The 27,006-nt window shown below is 53.6% G+C and overlaps 1 protein-coding gene across 1 annotated transcript in view; it reads right to left on the reverse strand.

Annotated features, from left to right (window-relative positions):
• The window catches only part of LOC147109713 (serine/threonine-protein kinase PAK 4-like), a 137,830-nt gene that overhangs the window by 39,558 nt on the left and 71,266 nt on the right, over positions 1 to 27,006 (reverse strand). Inside the window, exons 5-8 of the mRNA XM_086003827.1 lie at positions 25,712 to 25,838; positions 21,603 to 21,728; positions 20,488 to 20,622; positions 17,810 to 17,966 (exon numbers count right to left, since the gene is read on the reverse strand). Coding sequence (XP_085859953.1) covers positions 17,811 to 17,966; positions 20,488 to 20,622; positions 21,603 to 21,728; positions 25,712 to 25,838 — 544 coding nt within the window. The 3' untranslated portion in view covers position 17,810. The remainder of the gene's footprint in view (positions 1 to 17,809; positions 17,967 to 20,487; positions 20,623 to 21,602; positions 21,729 to 25,711; positions 25,839 to 27,006) is intronic.

Raw genomic sequence — 27,006 nt, forward strand, 5'->3', positions numbered from 1 at the left:
TGAGGGTCAGTGTCTGTGGAACTGTACCCCAGTGAGAGTCAGTGTCTGTGGAACTGTACCCCAGTGAGAGTCAGTGTGTGTGGAACTGTACCCCTAGAGTCAATGTCTGTGCAACTCTACCCCAGTGAGAGTCAGTGTCTGTGGAAATGTACCCCAGTGAGGGTCAGTGTGTGTGGAACTGTACCCCAGTGAGAGTCAGTGTCTCTGGAACTGTACCCCAGTGAGGGTCCCTCTTTGTGGAACTGTACCCCAGTGAGGGTCAGTGTCTGTGGAACTGCACCCAGTGAGGGTCAGTGTCTGTGGAACTGTACCCCAGCGAGGTTCAGTGTTTGTGGAACAGTACCCCAGTGAGAGTCAGGGTGTGTGGAACTGTACCCCAGTGAGAGTCAGTGTCTGTGCAACTCTACCCCAGTGAGGGTCTGTGTGTGTGGTGTGTGGAACTGTACCCCGGTGAGAGTCAGTGTCTCTGGAACTCTACCCCAGTGAGGGTCACTGTGTGTGGAACTGCACCCAGTGAGGGTCAGTGTCAGTGTTACTGTACACCAGTGAGGGTCAGTGTCTGTGGAACTGCACCCCAGTGAGAGTTAGTGTCTGTGGAACTGTACCCCAGTGAGGATCAGTGTCTGTGGAACTCTACCCCAATGAGTGTCAGTGTCTGTGGAAATGTACCCCAGTGAGGGTCAGTGTGTCTGGAACTGTACCCCAGTGAGGGTCAGTGTGTGTGGAACTGTACCCCAAGATTCAGTGTCTTTGCAACTCTACCCCAGTGAGGGTCAGTGTCTGTGGAACTCCACCCCAGTGAGAGTCAGTGTGTGTGGAACTGTACCCCAGTGAATGTCAGTGCCTGTGCAAATCTACCCCAGTGAGGGTCAGTGTGTGTGGAACTGTACCCCAGTGAGAGTCAGCGTCTGTGGAACTGTGCCCCAGTGAGAGTCAGTGTGTGTGGAACTGTACCCCAATGAGGGTCAGTGTGTGTGGAACTGTACCCCAGTGAGAGTCAGTGGCTGTGGAACTGTAGCCCAGTGAGAGTCAGTGTGTGTGGATCTGTACCTCAGTGAGAGTCAGTGTCTGTGGAAATGTACCCCAGTGAGGGTCAGTCTGTGTGGAACTGTACCCCAGTGAGGGTCAGTGTGTGTGGAACTGCACCACAGTGTGAGTCAGTGTCTGTGGAACTGAACCCCAGTGAGGGTCAGTCTGTGTGGAACAGTACCCCAGTGAGGGTCAGTGTGTGTGGAACTGTACCCCAGTGAGAGTCAGTGTCTGTGCAACTCTACCCCAGTGAGAGTCAGTGTGTGTGGAACTGTACCCCAGTGAGGGTCAGTGTCTGCGCAACTCTACCCCAGTGAGGGTCAGTGTCTGTGGAACTCTACCGCAGTGAGAGTCAGTGTGTGTGGAAGTGTACCCCAGTGAATGTCAGTGCCTGTGCAACTCTACGCCAGTGAGGGTCAGTGTGTGTGGAACTGTACCCCAGTGAGAGTCAGTGTGTGTGGAACTGTACCCCAGTGAGGGTCAGTGTCTGTGGAACAGTGTATCAGTGAGAGTCGATGTCTGTGGAAAAGTACCCCAGTGAGAGTCAGTGTCTGTGGAACTGTACACCGGTGAGAGTCAGTGTCAGTGGAACTGTACCCCAGTGAGAGTCAATGTCTGTGGAACGCTACCCCAGTGAGGGTCAGCGTCTGTGGAACTGTACCCCAGTGAGAGTCAGTGTCTGTGGAACTGTACCCCAGTGAGAGTTAGTGTCTGTGGAACTGTACCCCAGTGAGGGTCCGTATTTGTGGAACTGTACCCCAGTGAGGGTCAGTGTCTGTGGAACTGTACCCCAGTGAGCGTCAGTGTCTGTGAAACTGCACCCAGTGAGGATCAGTGTCTGTGGAACTGCACCCAGTGAGGATCAGTGTCTGTGGAACTCTACCCCAGTGAGTGTCAGTGCCTGTGGAACTGTACCCCAGTGAGGGACAGTCTGTGTGGAACTGTACCCCAGTGAGGGTCAGTGTGTGTGGAACTGTCCCCCAGTGAGAGTCAGTGTCTGTGGAAATGTACCCCAGTGAGGGTCAGTATGTGTGGAACTGCACGCCAGTGAGAGTCAGTGCCTGTTTAACTGTGCCCTAGTGAGGGTCAGTGTGTGCGGAACTGTACACCAGTGAGTGTCAGTGTGTGTGGAACTGTATACCAGTGGGGGGTCAGTGTCTGTGCAACTCGACCCCTGTTACAGTCAGTGCCTGTGGAACTGCACCCCAGCGAGGTTCAGTGTCTGTGGAACTGTACCCCAGTGAGGGTCAGTGTGTGTGGAACCGTACCCCAGTGAGGGTCAGTATGTGTGGAACTGCACGCCAGTGAGAGTCAGTGCCTGTTTAACTGTGCCCTAGTGAGAGTCAGTGTGTGTGGAGCTGTACCCCAGTGAGGGTCAGTGTGTGTGGAACTGTACCCCAGAGAGGGTCAGTGCCTGTTTAACTGTGCCCTAGTGAGAGTCAGTGCCTGTGCAACTCTACCCCAGTGAGAGTCGATGTCTGTGGAAAAGTACCCCAGTGAGAGTCAGTGTCTGTGGAACTGTATCCCAGTGAGGGTCAGCGTCTGTGGAACTGTACCCCAGTGAGAGTCAGCGTCTGTGGAACTGTGCCCCAGTCAGGGTCAGTGTCTGTGGAACAGTACCCCAGTGAGAGACAGTGTCTGTGGAACTGTACCCCAGTGAGCGTCAGTGTCTGTGGAACTGCACCCAGTGAGGATCAGTGTCTGTGGAACTCTACCCCAGTGAGGGTCAGTGTCTGTGGAACTGTACCCCAGTGAGTGTCAGTGTCTGTGGAACTGTACCCCAGTGAGGGTCAGTCTGTGTGGAACTGTACCCCAATGAGGGTCAGTGTGTGTGGAACTGTACCCCAGTGAGAGTCAGTGTCTGTGGAACTGTACCCCAGTGAGAGTCAGTGTCTGTGGAACTGTACCCCAGTGAGAGTCAGTGTCTGTGGAAATGTACCCCAGTGAGGGTCAGTGTGTGTGGAACTGTACCCCAGTGAGAGTCAGTGTGTGTGGAACTGTACACCAGTGAGGGTCAGTGTCTGTGCAACTCGACCCCTGTTACAGTCAGTGTCTGTGGAACTGTAGCCCAGCGAGGTTCAGTGTCTGTGGAACTGTACCACAGTGAGGGTCAGTCTGTGTGGAACTGTACCCCAGTGAGAGTCAGTGTGTGTGTAACAGTACCCCAGTGAGAGTCAGTGTGTTTGGAACTGTACCGCAGTGAGAGTCAATGTCTGTGCAACTCTACCCCAGTGAGGGTCTGTGTGTGTGGTGTGTGGAACTGCACCCCAGTGAGAGTCAGTGCCTGTGCAACTCTACCCCAGTGAGGGTCAGTGTGTGTGGAACTGTATCCCAATGAGGGTCAGTGTCTGTGGAACTGTACCCCAGTGAGGGTCCGTCTTTGTGGAACTGTACCCCAGTGAGGGTCAGTGTCTGCGGAACTGTACCCCAGTGAGCGTCAGTGTCTGTGGAACTGTACCCCAGTGAGAGTCAGTGTCTGTGGAACGCTACCCCAGTGAGGGTCAGCATCTGTGGAACTGTACCCCAGTGAGAGTCAGTGTCTGTGGAACTGTACCCCAGTGAGAGTCAGTGTCTGTGGAACTGCACCCAGTGAGGATCAGTGTCTGTCGAACTCTACCCCAGTGAGGGTCAGTGTCTGTGGAACTGTACCCCAGTGAGAGTCAGTGTCTGTGGAACTGTACCCCAGTGAGGGTCAGTGTCTGTGGAACTGTACCCCAGTGAGAGTCAGTGTCTGTGGAACTGTACCCCAGTGAGAGTCAGTGTGTGTGGAACTGTACCCCAATGAGAGTCAGTATCTGTGGAAATGTACACCAGTGAGGGTCAGTGTGTGTGGAACTGTACCCCAGCGAGTGTCAATGTCTGTGCAACTCTACCCCAGTGAGGGTCTGTGTGTGTGGTGTGTGGAACTGTACCCCAGTGAGAGTCAGTGTCTCTGGAACTCTACCCCAGTGAGGGTCAGTGTGTGTGGAACTGTACCCCAGTGAGGGTCAGTGTCTGTGGAACTGTACCCCAGTGAGGGTCAGTGTCTGTGGAACTGTACCCCAGTGAGGGTCAGTGTCTGTGGAACTGCACCGCAGTAAGGATCAGTGTCTGTGGAATTGTACCCTAGTGAGACTCAGTGTGTGTGGAACTGTACCCCAGTGAGAGTGAGTGTGTGTGGAACTGTACCCTAGTGAGAGTCAATGTGTGTGGAACTGTACCCCAGTGAGAGTCAGTGTGTGTGGAACTGTACCCCAGTGAGAGTCAGTGTGTGTGGAACTGTACCCCAGTGAGAGTCAGTGTGTGTGGAACTGTACCCCAGTGAGAGTGAGTGTCTGTGGAACTGTACCCCAGTGAGGGTCAGTGTCTGTGGAACTGTACCCCAGTGATGGTCAGTGTCTGTGGAAATGTACCCCAGTGAGAGTCAGTGTCTGTGGAACTGTACCCCAGTGAGAGTCAGTGTCTGTGGAACTGTACCCCAGGGAGAGCCAGTATCAGTGGAACTGTACCCCAGTGAGAGTCAGTGTCTGTGCAAATCTACCCCAGTGAGGGTCAGTGTCTGTGGGACTCTACCCCAGTGAGAGTCAGTGTGTGTGGAACTGTACCCCAGTGAATGTCAGTGCCTGTGCAACTCTACCCCAGTGAGGGTCAGTGTGTGTGGAACTGTACGCCAGTGAGGGTCAGTGTCTGTGGAACTGTACCCCAGTGAGTGTCAGCGTCTGTGGAACTGTACCCCAGTGAACGTCAGTGTCTGTGAAACTGCACCCAGTGAGGATCAGTGTCTGTGGAACTGCACCCAGTGAGGATCAGTGTCTGTGGAACTCTACCCCAGTGAGTGTCAGTGCCTGTGGAACTGTACCCCAGTGAGGGACAGTCTGTGTGGAACTGTACCCCAGTGAGGGTCAGTGTGTGTGGAACTGTCCCCCAGTGAGAGTCAGTGTCTGTGGAAATGTACCCCAGTGAGGGTCAGTGTGTGCGGAACTGTACACCAGTGAGTGTCAGTGTGTGTGGAACTGTATACCAGTGGGGGTCAGTGTCTGTGCAACTCGACCCCTGTTACAGTCAGTGCCTGTGGAACTGTACCCCAGCGAGGTTCAGTGTCTGTGGAACTGTACCCCAGTGAGGGTCAGTGTGTGTGGAACCGTACCCCAGTGAGGGTCAGTATGTGTGGAACTGCACGCCAGTGAGAGTCAGTGCCTGTTAACTGTGCCCTAGTGAGAGTCAGTGTGTGTGGAACTGTACCCCAGTGAGAGTCAGTGTGTGTGGAACTGTACCCCAGTGAAGGTCAGTCTGTGTGGAGCTGTACCCCAGTGAGGGTCAGTGTGTGTGGAACTGTACCCCAGAGAGGGTCAGTGTCTGTGGAACTCTACCCCAGTGAGAGTCAGTGTGTGTGGAACTGTACCCCTGTGAATGTCAGTGCCTGTGCAACTCTACCCCAGTGAGAGTCGATGTCTGTGGAAAAGTACCCCAGTGAGAGTCAGTGTCTGTGGAACTGTATCCCAGTGAGGGTCAGCGTCTGTGGAACTATACCCCAGTGAGAGTCAGCGTCTGTGGAACTGTGCCCCAGTCAGGGTCAGTGTCTGTGGAACTGTACCCCAGTGAGAGTCAGTGTCTGTGGAACTGTACCCCAGTGAGCGTCAGTGTCTGTGGAACTGCACCCAGTGAGGATCAGTGTCTGTGGAACTCTACCCCAGTGAGGGTCAGTGTCTGTGGAACTGTACCCGTGTGAGTGTCAGTGTCTGTGGAACTGTACCCCAGTGAGTGTCAGTGTCTGTGGAAATGCACCCAGTGAGGATCAGCGTCTGTGGAACTGCACCCAGTGAGGATCAGTGTCTGTGGAACTCTACCCCAGTGAGGGTCAGTGTCTGTGGAACTGTACCCCAGTGAGTGTCAGTGTCTGTGGAACTGTACCCCAGTGAGGGTCAGTCTGTGTGGAACTGTACCCCAATGAGGGTCAGTGTGTGTGGAACTGTACCCCAGTGAGAGTCAGTGTCTGTGGAACTGTACCCCAGTGAGAGTCAGTGTGTGGAACTGTACCCCAGTGAGAGTCAGTGTCTGTGGAAATGTACCCCAGTGAGGGTCAGTGTGTGTGGAACTGTACCCCAGTGAGAGTCAGTGTGCGTGGAACTGTACACCAGTGAGGGTCAGTGTCTGTGCAACTCGACCCCTGTTACAGTCAGTGTCTGTGGAACTGTAGCCCAGCGAGGTTCAGTGTCTGTGGAACTGTACCCCAGTGAGAGTCAGTGTCTGTGGAACTGTACCCCAGTGAGAGTCAGTGTTTGGAACTGTACCGCAGTGAGAGTCAGTGCCTGTGCAACTCTACCCCAGTGAGGGTCAGTGTGTGTGGAACTGTATCCCAATGAGGGTCAGTGTCTGTGGAACTGTACCCCAGTGAGGGTCTGTCTTTGTGGAACTGTACCCCAGTGAGGGTCAGTGTCTGTGGAACGCTACCCCAGTGAGGGTCAGCATCTGTGGAACTGTACCCCAGTGAGAGTCAGTGTCTGTGGAACTGTACCCCAGTGAGAGTCAGTGTCTGTGGAACTGCACCCAGTGAGGATCAGTGTCTGTCGAACTCTACCCCAGTGAGGGTCAGTGTCTGTGGAACTGTACCCCAGTGAGAGTCAGTGTCTGTGGAACTGTACCCCAGTGAGAGTCAGTGTGTGTGGAACTGTACCCCAATGAGAGTCAGTATCTGTGGAAATGTACACCAGTGAGGGTCAGTGTGTGTGGAACTGTACCCCAGCGAGTGTCAATGTCTGTGCAACTCTACCCCAGTGAGGGTCTGTGTGTGTGGTGTGTGGAACTGTACCCCAGTGAGAGTCAGTGTCTCTGGAACTCTACCCCAGTGAGGGTCAGTGTGTGTGGAACTGTACCCCAGTGAGGGTCAGTGTCTGTGGAACTGTACCCCAGTGAGGGTCAGTGTCTGTGGAACTGTACCCCAGTGAGGGTCAGTGTCTGTGGAACTGCACCGCAGTAAGGATCAGTGTCTGTGGAATTGTACCCTAGTGAGAGTCAGTGTGTGTGGAACTGTACCCCAGTGAGAGTGAGTGTGTGTGGAACTGTACCCTAGTGAGAGTCAATGTGTGTGGAACTGTACCCCAGTGAGAGTCAGTGTGTGTGGAACTGTACCCCAGTGAGAGTCAGTGTGTGTGGAACTGTACCCCAGTGAGAGTCAGTGTGTGTGGAACTGTACCCCAGTGAGTGTGAGTGTCTGTGGAACTGTACCCCCGTGAGGGTCAGTGTCTGTGGAACTGTACCCCAGTGATGGTCAGTGTCTGTGGAAATGTACCCCAGTGAGAGTCAGTGTCTGTGGAACTGTACCCCAGTGAGAGTCAGTGTCTGTGGAACTGTGCCCCAGTGAGAGTCAGCGTCTGTGGAACTGTGCCCCAGTCAGGGTCAGTGTCTGTGGAACTGTACCCCAGTGAGAGTCAGTGTCTGTGGAACTGTACCCCAAGAGTCAGTGTCTGTGCAAATCTACCCCAGTGAGGGTCAGTGTCTGTGGGACTCTACCCCAGTGAGAGTCAGTGTGTGTGGAACTGTACCCCAGTGAATGTCAGTGCCTGTGCAACTCTACCCCAGTGAGGGTCAGTGTGTGTGGAACTGTACGCCAGTGAGGGTCAGTGTCTGTGGAACTGTACCCCAGTGAGTGTCAGCGTCTGTGCAACTGTACCCCAGTGAGAGTCAGTGTCTGTGGAACTGTACCCCAGTGAGGGTCAGCGTCTGTGGAACAGTATATCAGTGAGAGTCGATGTCTGTGGAAAAGTACCCCAGTGAGAGTCAGTGTCTGTGGAACTGTATCCCAGTGAGAGTCGATGTCTGTGGAAAAGTACCCCAGTGAGAGTCAGTGTCTGTGGAACTGTATCCCAGTGAGGGTCAGCGTCTGTGGAACTGTACCCCAGTGAGAGTCAGCGTCTGTGGAACTGTGCCCCAGTCAGGGTCAGTGTCTGTGGAACTGTACCCCATTGAGAGTCAGTTTCTCTGGAACTGTACCCCAGTGAGCGTCAGTGTCTGTGGAACTGCACCCAGTGAGGATCAGTGTCTGTGGAACTCTAACCCAGTGAAGGTCAGTGTCTGTGGAACTGTACCCCAGTGAGTGTCAGTGTCTGTGGAACTGTACCCCAGTGAGTGTCAGTGTCTGTGGAAATGCACCCAGTGAGGATCAGCGTCTGTGGAACTGCACCCAGTGAGGATCAGTGTCTGTGGAACTCTACCCCAGTGAGGGTCAGTGTCTGTGGAACAGTACCCCAGTGAGTGTCAGTGTCTGTGGAACTGTACCCCAGTGAGCGTCAGTCTGTGTGGAACTGTACCCCAGTGAGGGTCAGTCTGTGTGGAACTGTACCCCAATGAGGGTCAGTGTGTGTGGAACTGTACCCCAGTGAGAGTCAGTGTCTGTGGAACTGTACCCCAGTGAGAGTCAGTGTGTGTGGAACTGTACCCCAGTGAGAGTCAGTGTGTGTGGAACTGTGCCCCAGTCAGGGTCAGTGTCTGTGGAACTGTACCCCAGTGAGAGTCAGTGTCTGTGGAACTGTACCCCAGTGAGAGTCAGTGTCTGTGGAACTGTACCCCAGTGAGAGTCAGTGTCTGTGGAACTGTACCCCAGTGAAGGTCCGTCTTTGTGGAACTGTACCCCAGTGAGGGTCAGTGTCTGTGGAACTATACCCCAGTGAGGGTCAGTGTGTGTGGAACTGCACCCAGTGAGGATCAGTGTCTGTGGAACTCTACCCCAGTGAGGGTCAGTGTCTGTGGAACTGTACCCCAGTGAGAGTCAGTGTCTGTGGAACTGTACCCCAGTGAGAGTCAGTGTCTGTGGAACTGTACCCCAGTGAGGGTCAGTGTGTGTGGAACTGTACCCCAGTGAGGGTCAGTGTGTGTGGAACTGTACCCCTGTGAGGGTCAGTGTCTGTGGAACTGTATCCCAGTGAGGGTCAGTGTCTGTGGAACTGTACCCCTGTGAGGGTCAGTGTCTGTGGAACTATACCCCAGTGAGGGTCAGTGTGTGTGGAAGTGTACCCCAGTGGGAGTCAGCGTCTGTGGAACTTCACCCCAGTGGGAGTCAGCGTCTGTGGAACTTCACCCCAGTGAGAGTCAGTGTCTGTTGAACTGTACCCCAGTGAGAGTCAGTGTCTGTGGAACTGTACCCCATGGAGGGTCAGTGTCTTTGGAACTGTACCCCAGTGAGGGTCAGTGCCTGTGGAACTGTACCCTAGTGAGAGTCAGTGTGTGTGGAACTGTACCCCAGTGAGAGTCAGTGTGTGTGGAACTGTACCCCAGTGAGAGTGAGTGTCTGTGGAACTGTACCCCAGTGAGGGTCAGTGTCTGTGGAACTGTACCCCAGTGAGAGTCAGTGTCTGTGGAACTGTACCCCAGTGTGAGTCAGTGTGTGTGGAACTGTACCCCAGTGAGAGTCAGTGTGTGTGGAACTGTACCCCAGTGAGAGTCCACGTCTGTAGAACTGTACCCCAGTGAGAGTCACTGTCTGTGGAACTGTACCCCAGTGATGGTCAGTGTCTGTGGAAATGTACCCCAGTGAGAGTCTGTGTCTGTGGAACTGTACCCCAGTGAGAGTCAGTGTCTGTGGAACGCTACCCCAGTGAGGGTCAGCGTCTGTGGAACTGTACCCCAGTGAGAGTCAGCGTCTGTGGAACTGTGCCCCAGTCAGGGTCAGTGTCTGTGGAACTGTACCCCAGTGAGAGTCAGTGTCTGTGGAACTGTACCCCAGTGAGAGTCAGTGTCTGTGGAACTGTACCCCAGTGAAGGTCCGTCTTTGTGGAACTGTACCCCAGTGAGGGTCAGTGTCTGTGGAACTGTACCCCAGTGAGCGTCAGTGTCTGTGGAACTGCAGCCAGTGAGGATCAGTGTCTGTGGAACTCTACCCCAGTGAGGGTCAGTGTCTGTGGAACTATACCCCAGTGAGGGTCAGTGTCTGTGGAACTGTACCCCAGTGAGGGTCAGTGTCTGTGGAACTGTACCCCAGTGAGGGTCAGTGTCTGTGGAACTGTACCCCAGTGAGGGTCAGTGTCTGTGGAACTGTACCCCAGTGAGGGTCAGTGTCTGTGGAACTGCACCGCAGTGAGAGTGAATGTCTGTGGAACTGTACCCCAGTGAGAGTCAGTGACTGTGTAACTGTACCCCAGTGATGGACAGTGTGTGTGGAACTGTACCGTCGTGAGGGTCAGTGTCTGTGGATCTGTACCCCAGTGAGGGTCAGTGTCTGTGGAACTGTACCCCAGTGAGAGTCAGTGTCTGTGGAACTGTACCCCAGTGAGAGTCCGTGTCTGTGGAACGCTACCCCAGTGAGAGTCAGTATCTGTGGAACTGTACCCCAGTGAGAGCCAGTATCATTGGAACTGTACCCCAGTGAGAGTCAGTGTCTGTGGAACGCTACCCCAGTGAGAGTCAGCGTCTGTGGAACTGTGCCCCAGTCAGGTTCAGTGTCTGTGGAACTGTACCCCAGTGAGGGTCAGTGTGTGTGGAACTGTACACCAGTGAGAGTCAGTGTCTGTGGAACTGTACCCCAGTGAGAGTCAGTGTCTGTGGAACTCTACCCCAGTGAGTGTCAGTGTCTGTGGAACTGTACCCCAGTGAGGGTCAGTCTGTGTGGAACTGTACCCCAATGATGGTCAGTGTGTGTGGAACTGTACACCAGTGAGGATCAGTGTCTGTGGAACTGCAGCCAGTGAGAGTCAGTGTCTGTGGAACTCTACCCCAGTGAGTGTCAGTGTCTGTGGAACTGTACCCCAGTGAGGGTCAGTCTGTGTGGAACTGTACCCCAATGATGGTCAGTGTGTGTGGAACTGTACACCAGTGAGGGTCAGTGTCTGTGCAACTCGACCCCTGTTACAGTCAGTGTCTGTGGAACCGTACCCCAGTGAGGGTCAGTATGTGTGGAACTGCACCCCAGTGAGAGTCAGTGCCTGTTTAACTGTGCCCTAGTGAGGGTCAGTGTGTGTGGAACTGCACCCCAGTGAGAGTCAGTGCCTGTGGAACTGTACCCTAGTGAGAGTCAGTGTGTGTGGAACTGCACCCCAGTGAGAGTCAGTGCCTGTGGAACTGTATCCTAGTGAGAGTCAGTGTGTGTGGAAATGTACCCCAGTGAGAGTCAGTGTATGTGGAACTGTACCCCAGTGAGTGTCAGTCTGTGTGGAACTGTACCCCAGTGAGGGTCAGTGTGTGTGGAACTGCACCCCAGTGTGAGTCAGTGTCTGTGGAACTGTACCCCAGTGAGAGTCAGTGTGTGTGGAACAGTACCCCAGTGAGGGTCAGTGTGTGTGGAACTGTACCCCAGTGAGAGTGAGTATCTGTGCAACTCTACCCCAGTGAGGGCCAGTGTGTGTGGAACTGTGCCCCAGTGAGAGTCAGTGTCTGTGCAACTCTACCCCATTGAGGGTCAGTGTCTGTGGAACGGTACCTCAGTGAGGGTCAGTGTGTGTGGAACTGTACCCTAGTGAGAGTCAGTGTGTGTGGAACTGTACCCCAGTGAGAGTCAGTGTGTGTGGAACTGTACCCCAGTGAGAGTCAGTGTGTGTGGAACTGTACCTCAGTGAGGGTCAGTGTCTGTGGAACTATACCCCAGTGAGGGTCAGTGTGTGTGGAACTGTACCCCAGTGAGAGTCAGCGTCTGTGGAACTTCACCCCAGTGAGAGTCAGTGTCTGTGCAACTTTACCCCAGTGAGATTCAGTGTGTGTGGAACTGTACCCCAGTGAGAGTCAATGTCTGTGCAACTCTACCCCCGTGAGTGTCAGTGTCTGTGGAACTGTACCCCAGTGAGGGTCAGTGTCTGTGGAACTGTACCCCAGTGAGGGTCAGTGTCTGTGGAACTGTACCCCAGTGAGGGTCAGTGTCTGTGGAACTGCACCGCAGTAAGGGTCAGTGTGTGCGGAACTGTACCCCAGTGAGAGTCAGTGTGTGTGGAACTGTACCCCAGTGAGAGTCAGTGTGTGTGGAACTGTACCCCAGTGAGAGTGAGTGTCTGTGGAACTGTACCCCAGTGAGAGTCAGTGTCTGTGGAACTGTACCCCAGTGAGAGTCAGTGCCTGTGGAACTGTACCCCAGTGAGGGTCAGTGTCTGTGGAACTGTACCCCAGTGAGAGTCAGTGTCTGAGGAACTCTACCCCATGAGAGTTCTGAGACCGGAGAGGCAGCGGACCTGCGAGGGATCACCAGAGGCGGCGGAGGATAAAAGGAGCAGCCCGAGGCAGCGAGGCCCAGAGCCCGGAGAGACAGCGGACCTGCGAGGGATCACCAGATGCGGCGGAGGATAAAAGGAGCAGCCCGAGGCAGCGAGGCCCAGAGCCCCGAGACCGGAGAGGCAGCGGACCTGCGAGGGATCACCAGAGGCGGCGGAGGATAAAAGGAGCAGCCCGAGGCAGCGAGGCCCAGAGCCCGGAGAGGCAGCGGACCTGCGAGGGATCACCAGATGCGGCGGAGGATAAAAGGAGCAGCCCGAGGCAGCGAGGCCCAGAGCCCCGAGACCGGAGAGGCAGCGGACCTGCGAGGGATCACCAGAGGCGGCGGAGGATAAAAGGAGCAGCCGGAGGCAGCGAGGCCCAGAGCCCCGAGACCGGAGAGGCAGCGGACCTGCGAGGGATCACCAGAGGCATACCAATCCAGGTTCCGGGAGAGAGGTAAAAAGTAATCCAAGTGTGACGTCAGCAGGAAGCAGGTAAGTGATTGGTTGGTGAGTATTTCTCTCTTTTTTAAACTTTAACTCTGTTTTATAGTTTCTAAGGTCTCTCTGGTGTAGCGGGGACTGTTGGTAAACTATTTAACTGTAGTGTAATTCGTGGGATTGATTGATTTAATTTAAACTCAATTAATTAAAAGGGTAAGTCATGGCAGGACAGCCCGGCCCCGTGATCTGCTCCTCCTGCGAGATGTGGGAACTCAGGGACACTTCCTGTGTCCCTGACAACTACATGTGCAGGAAGTGCACCCAGCTGCAGCTACTGACAGACCGCATTGCGGCACTGGAGCTGCGATTGGATGCATACTGGAGCGTTCACGATGCTCGGGACATCGTGAATAGCACGTTTACGGAGTTGGACACACCGCAGGTAGAGGTTGGACAGGAAGAAAGGGAACGGGTGACCAACAGGCAGAGTACTAGGCGCAGGCAGGTAGTGCAGGGGTCCCCTGTGGCCATCCCCCGCTCCAACAGATATACCACTTTGAGTACTGTTGGGGGGGGATGGCTTATCAGAGGAAGGCAGCAGCAGCCAACTTCCTGGCACCAGGGGTGGCTCTGCTGCACAGAATGGGAGGAAAAAGAGTGGTAGAGCTATAGTAATAGGGGATTCAATTGTAAGGGGAATAGATAGGCGTTTCTGCGGCCGCAAACGAGACTCCAGGATGGTGTGTTGCCTCCCTGGTGCAAGGGTCAAGGATGTCTCCGAGCGGCTGCAGAACGGAAGGGGAGGGTGAACAGCCAGCTGTCGTGGTGCATATAGGCACCAACGATATAGGTAAAAAGCGGGAGGAGGTCCTAAAAGCAGAATATAGGGAGTTAGGAGGTAAATGAAAAAACAGGACCTCAAAGGTAGTAATCTCAGGATTGCTACCAGTGCCACGTGCTAGTCAGAGTAGAAATAGAAGGATACTTCAGATGAATATGTGGCTAGAGGAATGGTGCCAGGGGGAGGGATTCAAGTTCCTGGGACATTGGAACCAGTTCTGGGGGAGGTGGGACCATTTCAAACCGGACGGTCTGCACCTGGGCAGGGCTGGAACCGATGTCCTAGGGGGCGTGTTTGCTAGTGCTGTGGGGGAGGGTTTAAACTAAAATGGAAGAGGGTTGGGAACCTGAGCAGGGAGACAGAGGAACGGGACACAAGGATAAAAGCAAAAGATAGGAAGGAGAAAAACAAAAGTGGCAGTCAGAGAAATCAACGGTTTAAATCAAACGTGGCCACAGTAAATAATCATTCTAATAGGTCTAAGAGCGTTAAAAAAACAAGCCTGAAGGCTTTGTGTCTTAATGCGAGGAGCATTTGTAATAAGGTGGATGAATTGGCTGTGCAAATAGAGGTAAACGAATATGATTTGGTTGGGATTACGGAAACGTGGCTCAAGGACGGCCAAGACTGGGAACTCAACATCCAGGGGTATTCGATATTCAGGAAAGATAGGCAAAAAGGAAAGGGAGGAGGGGTAGCATTACTGGTTAAAGAAGGGATTAACACAATTGTAATGAAGGATATTAGCTCTGATGAGGTGGAATCTGTATGGGTAGAATTGAGAAATACTAAGGGGAAAAACACATTAGTGGGAGTGGTATATCGACCTCCAAACAGTAAGGCGGAGGTTGGGGATGGCATTAAAAGGGAAATTAAAGCAGCGTGCAATAAGGGCACAGCAGTCATCATGGGTGACTTTAATCTACATATAGATTGGGCTAACCAAATTAGTAACAATACTGTGGAGGAGGAATTCCTGGAGTGTTTACGGGATGGTTTCCTGGACCAATATGTCGAGGAACCAACCAGAGATCAGGCCATCTTAGACTGGGTATTATGTAACGAGAAAGGATTAATTAGCAATCTTGTTGTACGAGGCCCCTTGGGTCGGAGCGATCATAATATGATCGAATTCTTCATTAAGATGGAGAATGAAGTAGTTGACTCAGAGACTAGGGTCCTCAATTTAAATAAAGGAAACTACGATGGTCTGAGGAGCGAGTTGGGTAGGATTGATTGGGGAATGGCACTCAAAGGGTTGACGGTGGATAGGCAATGGCAAACATTCAAAGACCGAATGGATGAACGACAGAAGTTGTTCATCCCAGTTTGGCATAAAAATAAAACAAAAAAGGTGACTCAACCGTGGCTAACAAGGGAAATTAGGGATAGCATAAGATCCAAGGAGAGGACATACAAATTGGCCAGAAAAAGCAATAATCCTGAGGATTGGGAGCAGTTTAGGATTCAACAAAGGAGGACAAAGGGATTAATTAAGAAAGGGAAAATAGAATATGAGAGTAAGCTTGCTGGGAACATAAAAACTGACTGTAAAAGCTTTTATAGATATGTAAAGAGAAAAAGATTGGTGAAGTCAAGCGTAGGTCCCTTGCAGTCAGAATCGGGGGAATTTATAATGGGGAGCAAAGAAATGGCATACCAACTAAATACATATTTTGATTCTGTCCTCACAAAGGAGGACACAAATAACCTCCCAGAAATTCCGTGGAACATAGGGTCTGATGAAAGGGTGGAACTGAAAGAAATCAGTATTTGTAGGGAAATGGTGTTAGGAAAATTGATGGGACTGAAGGCCGATAAATCCCCAGGGCCTGATAATCTATATCCCAGGGTACTTAAGGAAGTGGCCCTAGAAATAGTAGATGCATTGCTGGTCATCTTCCAGAACTCGATAGACTCTGGAACAGTACCCATGGATTGGAGGGTAGCTAATGTTACCCCACTATTCAAAAAAGGTGGCGGAGAAAAAGCGGGGAATTATAGACCGGTAAGCCATCGGTAGTGGGGAAAATGCTAAAGTCCATTATAAAAGATGTAATAGCAGAGCACTTGGAAAGCAGTGACAGGATCGGACAAAGTCAACATGGATTTACAAAAGGTAAATCATGCTTGACTAATCTACTGGAATTTTGAGAGGATGTAACTGGTAAAATAGATGAGGGAGAACCAGTGGATGTGGTGTATTTGGACTTTCAGAAGGCTTTCGATAAGGTCCCGCATAAGAGATTAGCGTGTAAAGTTAAGGCACATGGGATTGGGGGCAAGGTATTGACTTGGATAGAGAACTGGTTGGCGGACAGAAAGCAAAGAGTTGGAATAAACGGGTCGTTTTCCGAGTGGCAGGCAGTGACTAGTGGAGTACCGCAAGGATCGGTCCAAGGACCCCAGCTGTTCACAATATATATTAATGATCTGGACGAGGGAATTGGATGTAATATCTCCAAATTTGCAGACGACACAAAGCTGGATGGGAGGGTATGCTGTGAGGGGGATGTCATGAAACCAGTACGATTTGGACAGGTTGGGTGATTGGGCAGAAACATGGCAAATGCACTATAATGTGGATAAATGTGAGGTTATCCACTTTGGTGGCAAAAACAGGAAGGCAGATTATTATTTGAATGGCAATAGATTGGGAGAAGGGGAAGTGCAAAGAGACCTGGGTGTTCTTGTGCACCAGTCACTGAAGGTAAGCATGCAGGTGCAGCAGGCAGTTAAGAAGGCAAATGGTATGTTGGCCTTTGTAGCAAGAGGGTTCGAGTACAAGAACAAGGATGTCTTGCTGCAGTTGTACAGAGCCTTGGTGAGACCACACCTTGAGTATTGTGTGCAGTTTTGGTCACCTTATCTGAGGAAGGACGTTCTTGCCATGGAGGGAGTGCAGAGAAGATTCACCAGGCTGATACCTGGGATGGCAGGAATGACGTACGAGATTGTGTCAATTGGGCTTATACTCACTGGAGTTTAGAAGACTGAGAGGGGATCTCATCGAAACCTATAAAATTCTGTCAGGTCTGGACAGACTAGATGCAGAAAGGATGTTTCTGATGGCCGGGGAGTCCAGAACCAGGGGTCATAGTTTAAGGATAAGGGGTAAGCCATTTAGGACTGAAATGAGGAGGAATTTCTTCACCCAGAGAGTGGTGAACCTGTGGAATTCTCTGCCACAGAGGGCGGTGGAGGCCAGTTCATTAAATATATTCAAGAAAGAGTTGGATATATTTCTTGAGGCTAAAGGGATCAAGGGATATGGGGAGAAGGCAGGGACAGGGTACTGAATTTGGATGATCAGCCATGATCTCATTGAATGGCGGAGCAGGCTCGAAGGGCCGAATGGCCTACTCCTGCTCCTATCTTCTATGAACTGTACCCCAGTGAGAGTCAGTGTCTGTGGAACTGTACCCCAGTGAGAGTCAGTGTCTGCGGAACTGTACCCCAGTGAGAGTCAGTCTCTGTGGAACGCTACCCCAGTGAGAGTCAGTCTCTGTGGAACGCTACCCCAGTGAGGGTCAGCGTCTGTGGAACTGTACCCCAGTGAGAGTCAGCGTCTGTGGAACTGTGCCCCAGTCAGGGTCAGTGTCTGTGGAACTGTACCCCAGGGAGAGTCAGTGTCTGTACAACTCTACCCCAGTGAGGGTCAGTGTGTGTGGAACTGTACCCCAGTGAGAGTCAGTGTCTGTGCAACTCTACCCCAGTGAGGGTCAGTGTGTGTGTAACTGTACCCCAGTGAGGGTCAGTGTCTGTGTAACTGCACCCCAGTGAGGATCAGTGTCTGTGAAACTGTACCCCAGTGAGAGTCAGTGTCTGTGGAACTGTACCCCAGTGAGAGTCAGTGTCTGTGGAACTGTACCCCAGTGAGTGTCAGTGTCTGTGGAACTGTACCCCAGTGAGGGTCAGCATCTGTGGAACTGTACCCCAGTGAGAGTCAGTGTATGTGGAACTGTACCCCAGTGAGAGTCAGTGTCTGTGGAACTGTACCCCAGTGAGAGTCAGTGTCTGTGGATCTGTACCCCAGTGAGGGTCAGTGTCTGTGGATCTGTAAGAGTCAGTGTCTGTGTGGACTCCAGTGTCTCAAACTGTGTGCTGGGGGCAATGCTGTGGTGTAGACTCCCCCCGGTGTTCCTTCAATACCATACCCAACAACCTATGTGAGATATTCCAGACGGCCCAGGAAATCAGCATTATCTAGGATCAGGCCTCTGGTTGCCCACTGGGAATGTGTGTCCTCTGCTCAGTCCATTCCCAATACACTCCCAGGACAGTGTGAAGCCCCTCTGTTTGGACATTATGTTACACAGTCCCGTTGAACCGTAAACTCTTCCATCACCTCATCGCTGTCTGCACTCCTGGATCAGAGAGAGCATGCAGTCGGGCGGTCCGGCCTGTAGCAGAAATGGATGGGCCAGCAAGTCAATGGATGTAGCTCTCTGTGTCACTTCATGAATCAGTATCCGGTCCAGGAAATCCCGCAGAATTGGAGAGACCTGCAGCAGAAGAAACATTACACACCAGTTAATGAGCTAGGAGAAACTGCAATAGGAGCCAAGGAGAACGGCCCAGTCTGAATATTCTGTGACACTTCCCCCTCCCCCAGTCTGATACATCTACCACTGAAACAACTATTTGACCTTATATGGTGCTGTTGCTGTAGATAACCATCTCATGGACAGGATGAGCTCAGAGAGGGAATGAGGGGAGATAGGACTAGGCTAGGGAGAGCCTGGGAGGAGGTTTGGCTCGGTGGGTAAGGGGAAGAGGGAAAAGCAGGAGAGGCATTTCAATGATGGTCTCAATCTCAGTGTCAAAGAAGTCCATGAGGTTGTCACGCTTGTTGCTGGAGGAGTGGGTGGAAGGGATAGGAAAGGTTTGGCTTGGTGAGTAAGCTGAAGGGGGTTGGGGGGAGAAAGCAGCAGAGACAGCTCAACGGAGAGTTTCAATTTTAGTGACCAATTGCATGAGCTCCTTGCAGCTGTTGTTGGAGGTGAGGGTGGAAGAGATAGAGGAGAGGGGTTTAAGGAGATGGTTGGTAGTGGAGAAATGAAGCCGGGGGTTATTTTTGCTCTCCAGGATTATCCTGGAGTGGGTGAGTGATTTTGGCAGAGGAGTGCGAGGCCCAATCGCATTTATTGTGGTCCAGCCAGATCTGGTGATGGATGGCTAAACCAGTTGTGCGTCAGTTCGTTCATGTCCGCACCTCGGCCTTGAAGGATGGGAGAGAGTAAAGGTTTTACTGGGGACAAGGGCATCAAGGGCGAAGGAGAGGCAGTGACTGTGCAGATCGACAGCTGCAGGAGTATCATGGCGAATGGAGGGCCAAAGGCTAGGTTGTTAGAAGTTTGAAAGTATCGTAAGTGACCTGAGGAGATTTTTTTCTAGGGTTGAACACAGAAGGAGTGGGGTTGTTAGGGGCTCGGGGGATGTAGGGGGTGAGGGATACAAGGAATTGGTTGGACATAACCTTGCCAGTGTTTGAGACCATGCAAGTAGAGAGGCCACAGGAGAAGGCAAGGCTGAGGGGTGGTCATTGTTGTGTATGTAATATGTGTGCTACTTTGAACCTATGGACAGGACTGCACTACTTGTTGGGCGTAGTGATACGCAGTACCACTCCTGGCCATAGGGGTATAAATAGTACTGTGGGTACTGATCTCCCCTCAGTTCCCGCCTGTGGGCATGAAGTAAAGACCTACGTATAGTCCCTACCTCCAACCAGTAAAGACCTGTTTTATTGTTACTGATTAAGTCTGAGTATTAATTACTTGAACAACTCACAGATTTAACAGTCATGAATAAGGGCAGGAGAGATTATACGAAGGAGAGTTTTAGGGAGGACAGTAAATTTAGAGGAGAGAGGGCAAGGAGAATTCAGGGGAAGTCAAAATTACCAGGGATGAGGAGTCACCGAGTGCAGGGGCTGAGGGAGGAAAAGTGAGAGGCTATCTAGAGGAGAAACACAGGCAGGGAGGTAGGGGTGCTGGGGTGGGGTGGGGCGGGGGCTGTAGGGAATGAGGATTTAAAGGAGAGGTGAGAGGGATGGAAGAAGATGAGGTGCTCATAGGAGAAGGTGGTAGCAGAGGGGTAGGGAGAGAGATCAAGGTGTGATTTGGTAATATGGGCCACACCACGGCAGTATATACACTAATGGTATAAGCCCCATACAATTATGGTGTAATTCCCACACTCACCACTGATTCCACCCACCCCCACTGTCTCAGGCTGAACTATACTATTCATAAATGGCATCCTATTTGACCCCGAGCTGTGTATCTGACCCCACAAACACTCCATCACAAAGACTTCCACCTCTAACGTCGCCCGTCTCCGCCCCTGCCTCAGCTCATCTGCTGCTGAAATCCTCATCCGTGTCTTTCTCACCTCCAGATTTGACTATTCCAATGTCTCCAATTTAAAATTCTCATCCTCATGTATAAATCCCGCTGTGGCCTCCACCCTCTGAATGTCTGTAGCCTCCTCCAGTCCTACAACCCCACCTCCCCCCTTCCAAACTCTCTGGTCCTCTGACTTGGGCCTTTTCTGAATCCCGCCACCTCCTTTACCCCATCATTGACGGCTGTGCCTTCAGCCAACTAAGCCCACACTCTGGAATTTTCTCCCCAAACCAGAGGGGAGACGGGTGCAGTATTACACCCACCCTCCCTTGTGCTGCCCTGGGATGCCCTGAGGCCTCCCCGGAGGGTTTACCCATTTAATCGAGGTCAGAGGAAGTGGTCCTGCTGCCCGCCCCATTCCCCCTCTCCCTAAGTGCGTGGGTCCCTGTACAAACCCTAAAGTCTGTCCTCCCTCACCCCCTCCCCGGACCACCACACTCTGAGGTGCTCCAGGATTTTCTGGTGTAAGGGCCAGCCAGGGGAGCTGGACCTGGGCCTGGAGTACACTCAGGCCATGCGGGAGGCCTGGGAGTGCAGGCAGGTCTTTCCCATCAGGAGGTCCTCCCCTCACTGAGCCGCTCCTGGACCCAGGTGCTGAGGTATATGAAGCACTGACCTTGTGTTCCAGCTTGAGTCTGGGAGGAGGGTTGTCTCGGAGCAACTTCATGGCTTGCACAGGAGAATCACTGAAGTAGGGAGGCTCTCCATCCACCATCTCCATCACCATGATGCCCAGTGACCAGATATCCACCTACAACATGAAGGAATCTCAATCTCAAGTTGCACCAAGAACAGTTACTGGACCCATGCTGTAAGACGCTTTACCCCAGCGCACCAGCTCCAACGCTTCAGCTCACTACTCCCTCTCCACAAACCTCTCTGCACCTGGACACTGGCTTGTGGGCACTCCAGACTTTAACTTTAAACCATCTCATATCATTTCCTCCCACTTCTCTGCTCACGACCAGAACAGGCCTCTCCTAATCTCTGCCATGCCTATTTAACCTGAATTCCCTTTGTGCCCAGTTGTGTTCGCATTTTGGCTGCCACTGTGGTCCAGAGCCTATTACTTCTATCTCTTGGCCCCTCTTGGGCCCTTCTCTCCTGTCTCCTCCCCTTCCTGTCACCCAGTCACGCCACCTTTCATTTCTCGCCCCCGGGTACTTTTGCCCCCATCCACTGCCCCAGCCCAGCACTACACCTCTTCCTTCCAAATCTCCTGCCCACACTCCAGGCTTGAATTGACCTTGGATAAGCCCACACCTGCCCTCTGTACCTGCCTCACCATTCTCCGAAGGGCCAATGAGGTTTATGCCTCCTTACGAGCAGCAACTCCACCTGCCACATCCTCTCTACGAGCTTGATTCCGAGTGTGCCTGCTCGGGTCTAACCTCACCAACCTCCTTCCTGTCCCACTCTTCCCACCCACCACTATCCCTTAGTAGATTAGCAATCATCGCCCATCTCTGTATCTCCCTCCAGAATGTCCCTTCACTCCTGAACATGGCCCCTGGCATCCACAACCTTATTGTGGACAACTGCATTGACATCCTGGCTTCGACTGAAATATGGCTCATGCCACATTGCCCCTTACTGATGCTTCGCCCCGGCTACACTTTCCACCACCTGCCCCACCCATCTGTTCCTCTGCTCAGGAGTCCCAGCCCTCTGAGCTCCAGCAGCCAACCTGACTCACCCTCACTGACATTGGCTGCAGACAGCAGGATTTACCTCTGGTCCATACGGTAATCGGGCAATCACTTCCGGAGCCATCCAGTACGGTGTCCCAACCAAAGATCTCCGCTTCGGAATCTCCTCATTCACTTGGGCACAAAATCCAAAGTCTGAGAGCTTAACCTGCGAGAGACAAAGAGAATGAGAGAGTGTGAAAGATTGAGAGAGAGAGTTTGTGAGGGAGCAAGAGAGAGACACTGAGAGAGAGAGTGAGAGACTGTGAGAAATTGAGGGAGACAGAGAGAGAGAATGAGAGTGAGAGTGTGAAAAATAAAGTGAGAGAGTTTGAGAGAGTGAGAGAGAGTGAGACAGAGATTGAGAGAGACAGAGAGAGAATGAGTGAGAGTGTGTGAGAGAGTGAGAGAGACACAGAGAGAGAGAGAGAGAGAGAGAGAGAGAGAGAGAGTGTGTGTGAGTGTGAGAGTGAGACTGTGAGAGATTGAGAGAGACACAGAGAGAGAATGAGAATGAGAGTGTGAAAGATAGAGTGAGTGAGAGAGTTTGTGAGGGACTGTGAGAGATTTAGAGAGGGAGAGAGAATGAGAGTGAGAGTGTGTGTGAGAGAGTGCGAGAAATTGAGAGAGTGTGAGAGAGAGAGAGGCTGAGAGAGATAGACAGAGAGACAGAAAGTGAGAGAGAGACCAGATAGAGAGAAGAGCGAGAGAAAGAGACAGCGAGAGAGTGAGAGTGTGAGAGGTTGAGCGAGAGAGAGTGAGCGATTGGGAGAGTGAGAAAGATAGACAGAGAGAGTGTGAGATGTTTTTGGTATTTTTTCTAGTTTCTCAGCAGACTGCGGGTAAACTAACACGGGAGCGGGGACGTGCTGTGACACGCTCTCCCCGAGAGGCGCAACTGCCTGCCTGACCCCCAACCCCTGGGAAATGGGCCGAGGTCGGAGTTGCAACCAGTGGGTGAGCAGAAGCGCCATCCCACCATACTAATGGACGTAGAGCAACTAGCGGGGACCTGGTACCAGACTCACTCTCCCCAATGACCTCGACCCCAGCCCATGGCTGACCCTTTGCCCCAGACTAGTGTTGCAGCAACGGGCAGTGAGCTGCCTGCCCCCTGAGCCCAGACAAAAAGGCCCCGATATTAATGGGGAGGTGGGGAGCGAGCTGCCGGGGGGATTGGGGGTGCAGTTTTACATTCGGGTCCTCAGGTCCTGCTGAATTTAACAGATTGACAGGCTGGCTGGCTGTCGGGTGGGTAGGCCTTCGGCACCGGCTGCAGCCGTGGAGTGGTGAGGAGAGAGGGAGGGATCGGAAAGGCAGTGAGGGTGGGGGAGATTGGAAGGGTCGGGGGGGAGATCGGAAAGGTAAAGTTGGGGGGGGGGGGGGGGAGATCATGGCTCGGGCGGGAGATCAGATGAATGGGGGAGGTTGGGTCCGATTGTGGGGGAGGGGTGACAGCGAAGGGTCCAATTGCAGGGGGAGTCCGATCGTGTGGGGGTCCAATCGCAGGGGGGTCCGATCGCAAGGGGTGGGGATCAGTGATTTGCAGGGGTGTTTGATCGCGAGCAGGGTCCGATCGCACGGGGGTGAGGGGGTGATTGCAAAGGGTCCGATCACGGGGGGTGGGGGGGGGGGTGCTTGCGAAGGGTCCAATCATAGGGGGAGTCCAATCGTGAGGGGGGGGGGTGATTGCGGGGGTGTTTGATCGCGAGCGGGGTCTGATCGCACGGGGGTCGGGGGGTGATTGCGGGGGATCCGATCGTGGGGGGGGGGGGGGGATCAGTGATTGCGGGGGATCCGATCGTCGGTGGGGGGGGAGGGATCAGTGATTGCGGGGGTGTTTGATCGCGAGCGGGGTCTGATCGCGCGGGGGTCCGGGGGTGATTGCGGGGGATCCGATCGTTGGGGGGGGGGGGGTAGGATCGGTGATTGCGGGGGTGTTTGATTGCGAGTGGGGTCTGATCGCGCGGGGGTCGGGGGGGTGATGGCGGGGGATCCGATCGTTGGGGGGGGGGGGGGTAGGATCGGTGATTGCGGGGGTGTTTGATCGCGAGCGGGGTCTGATCGCGCGGGGGTCCGGGGGTGATTGCGGGGGATCCGATCGTTGGGGGGGGGGGGAGGGGGTGGATCAGTGATTGCGGGGGTGTTTGATCGCGAGCGGGGTCTGATCGCGTGGGGGTCCGGGGGTGATTGCGGGGGATCCGATCGTTGGGGGGGGGGGATCGGTGATTGCGGGGGTGTTTGATTGCGAGTGGGGTCTGATCGCGCGGGGGTTGGGGGGGTGATGGCGGGGGATCCGATCGTTGGGGGGGGGGGGTAGGATCGGTGATTGCGGGGGTGTTTGATCGCGAGCGGGGTCTGATCGCGCGGGGGTCCGGGGGTGATTGCGGGGGATCCGATCGTTGGGGGGGGGGGGGAGGGGGTGGATCAGTGATTGCGGGGGTGTTTGATTGCGAGCGGGGTCTGATCGCGCGGGGGTCGGGGGGGGTGATTGCGGGGGATCCGATCGTTGGGGGGGGGGGTAGGATCGGTGATTGCGGGGGTGTTTGATCGCGAGCGGGGTCGATCACGGTGGGGGGGGGAGGGATCAGTGATTGCGGGGGTGTTTGATCGCGAGCGGGGTCTGATCGCGCGGGGGTCCGGGGGTGATTGCGGGGGATCCGATCGTTGGTGGGGGGGGGGGGGGCGGTAGGATCGGTGATTGCGGGGGTGTTTGATCGCGAGCGGGGTCGATCACGGTGGGGGGGGAGGGGTGGCGATGTCCAATGATGGGGGGGTGAAGCTGGTTAGGGTTGGTGGGCCGCAGGAAGCACTCCTGCTCCTCTTGGTCCACAAACTTGAATGGCTGGAAACCTGCTGGGTCCAGCGGTCCTCACCTCTCTTTAGCTTCCGGGTTTCCCAAGGCCCAGGAAACCAGGCTGGCTAGGGTAAAACCTAAAATGTGGAAAAAAATCAGAGGCATACAGCCTCATTAAAATATTTAATAAGCGAATCATCTCCTGGGAGCAGATTGGTCGCCTTCCCCCTGCCCCGCCTCTTAAAAACGGAAGTGGGCGGGTTCGAGGCGTGAGATTTTTTACATTTTTACATCCCACCTGAGCTAAACCCACCCGTTTTTGGGGATTAAAATTCCCCTCCAAGTCATCTTCTCTTCTTCTTAGGCAGTCCCTCGGAGCCGAGGATGACTTGCTTCCACATTAAAAATGAGCTCACAGGTGACTGATGAGTCCAATGCGGGACCTACAGTCTCTGTCACAGGTGGGGCAGACGGTGGTTGAAGGGGCGGGTGGGTGGGGTGCTTGGGTTGACGTGCGCTCCTTGCGCTGCCTGCGCTTGGCTTCCGCTTGCTCCCAGCAAAGAGACTCGAGGTGTTTGGCACCTTCCCGGATGCTTCTCTTCCACTTTGTGCAGTCTTGGGCCAGGGATTCCCAGGTGTCGGTGGGGATGTTGCACTTTTTCAAGGAGGCTTTGAGGGTGTCCTTGAAGTGCTTCCTCTGCCCACCTGGGGCTCTCCTGCGGTGTCCGAGCTCCGAGTAGAGCGCTTGTTTTAGGAGTCTCGTATTGGGCATGTGGGCAATGTGACCCGTCCATCGGAGCTGATCGAGCGTGGTCAAAGCTTCGATGCTGGCCTGAGCAAGAACACGGACGTTGGTGCGCCTATCCTGCCAATGGAATGCAGGATCTTGCGGAGGCAGCGTTGGTGGTACCTCTCCAGTGCTTTGAGGTGCCTGCTGTACATGGTCCACGTCTCTGAAGCATACAGGAGGGCGGGTATCACTACTGCTCTGTAGACCATGAGCTTGGTGCTGGGTTTGAGGTCCTAGTCTTCAAACTGAAGACCCTCCAAGTGTGAGTAGCTGGTTCCCTCAGAGCACCTGCAGCCTTGCCTTGGCCTGCGCTACCATCACAATCATTAAGCCAGACCTTGCCAGCAGGGGGTCACTGGACAGTGAGTGGTGTTTGCCCACCTTAGCCCAGAGACAATGAATCCAACCCTTGCATCCTCCACCTCCTGAGACCAGAACAGGCCGGGGCTGGAGCCTGGGCCCTTCCTGCTCTGAGTGGGGCTCAGTACTACACCGGGTCCTAAATCCAGTAATCATTCCACTCTTGAGGGATGCAGTTTATACTTTAAGCAGTGTTGTCTCTTACCCGTCCGTCGAGTGTGAGCAGAATGGAGTCACTCTTGATGTCTCTATGGATCACACCATGGGAATGGAGGTAGGCCAGAGCATTCAATATTGACAGGCAAACAGTAGCGATCTGCTCCTCATCCATCCTGCACAAACAATTCAATGCAGGAAAATTACTGAACAGCATCAGTCAGACACCTGTAAGGGAACAGCGTCTGACTGGGTTGGAGTGTAGGGGGACAGAGTCTGACTGGGCCGGAGAGTAGGAGACAGAGTGTGACTGGGTCAGAATGTAGGGGACAGGGTGTGACTGGGTCGGAGTGTAGGGGGACAGAGTGTGACTGGGTCGGAGTGTAGGGGACAGAGTGTGACTGGGTCGGAGTGTAGGGGACAGAGTGTGACTGGGTCAGAATGTAGGGGACAGAGTGTGACTGGGTCGGACTGTAGGGGGACAGAGTGTGACTGGGTCGGAGTGTAGGGGGACAGAGTGTGACTGGGTCGGAGTGTAGGGGGACAGAGTGTGACTGGGTCGGAGTGTAGGGGGACAGAGTCTGACTGGGTCGGAGTGTAGGAGACAGAGTGCGACTGGGTCGGAGTGTAGGGGGACAGAGTGCGACTGGGTCGGAGTGTAGGGAACAGAGTGCGATTGGGTCGGAGTGTAGGGGGACAGAGTGCGATTGGGTCGGAGTGTAGGGGGACAGAGTGCGACTGGGTCGGAGTGTAGGGGGACAGAGTGCGACTGGGTCGGAGTGTAGGGGGACAGAGTGCGACTGGGTCGGAGTGTAGGGGGACAGAGTGTGACTGGGTCGGAGTGTAGGGGGACAGAGTGTGACTGGGTCGGAGTGTAGGGGGACAGCGTGTGACTGGGTCGGAGTGTAGGGGGACAGAGTCTGACTGGGTCGGAGTGCAGGAGACAGAGGGCTGGATTTAACTCAGGTGTGGGCTGTTGTCGTGTTATCTGAATTTCATGTTTCCCACATGAATCTAAATGGACGTGGGAGACTGATGCAATTTTAACTTAAGTGGCCAATTGATTTCCAACATGTGGGAAGCCTTTGCAAATGGGTTTTTCATGACTGAAATTCCCCTCTGATTACATCAGCATTGCTGCTGCATTTAAGGTCCACAGCAAGCCTTGCTTCTCCTGCAGACTGCCAAGCTTTCTCCATTTGGTGTCAGAGGGACCTGCAGGAAAGATGACAAGCGGGAGGGCAAGAGCAGCTCCTCGTTTTGACGAGGCAGCACTGCAGGCATTAGTCGATGGGGCTAGGGCCAACAGGGAGGTGCTCTTCCCTTCATCAGGGAGGAAGAGGC

The sequence above is a fragment of the Somniosus microcephalus genome, chromosome 12 (assembly GCF_052327205.1).
Source record: "Somniosus microcephalus isolate GS21.2 chromosome 12, FLI_Smic_1.0, whole genome shotgun sequence".
NCBI classification, from domain to species: Eukaryota; Metazoa; Chordata; class Chondrichthyes; order Squaliformes; family Somniosidae; genus Somniosus; species Somniosus microcephalus.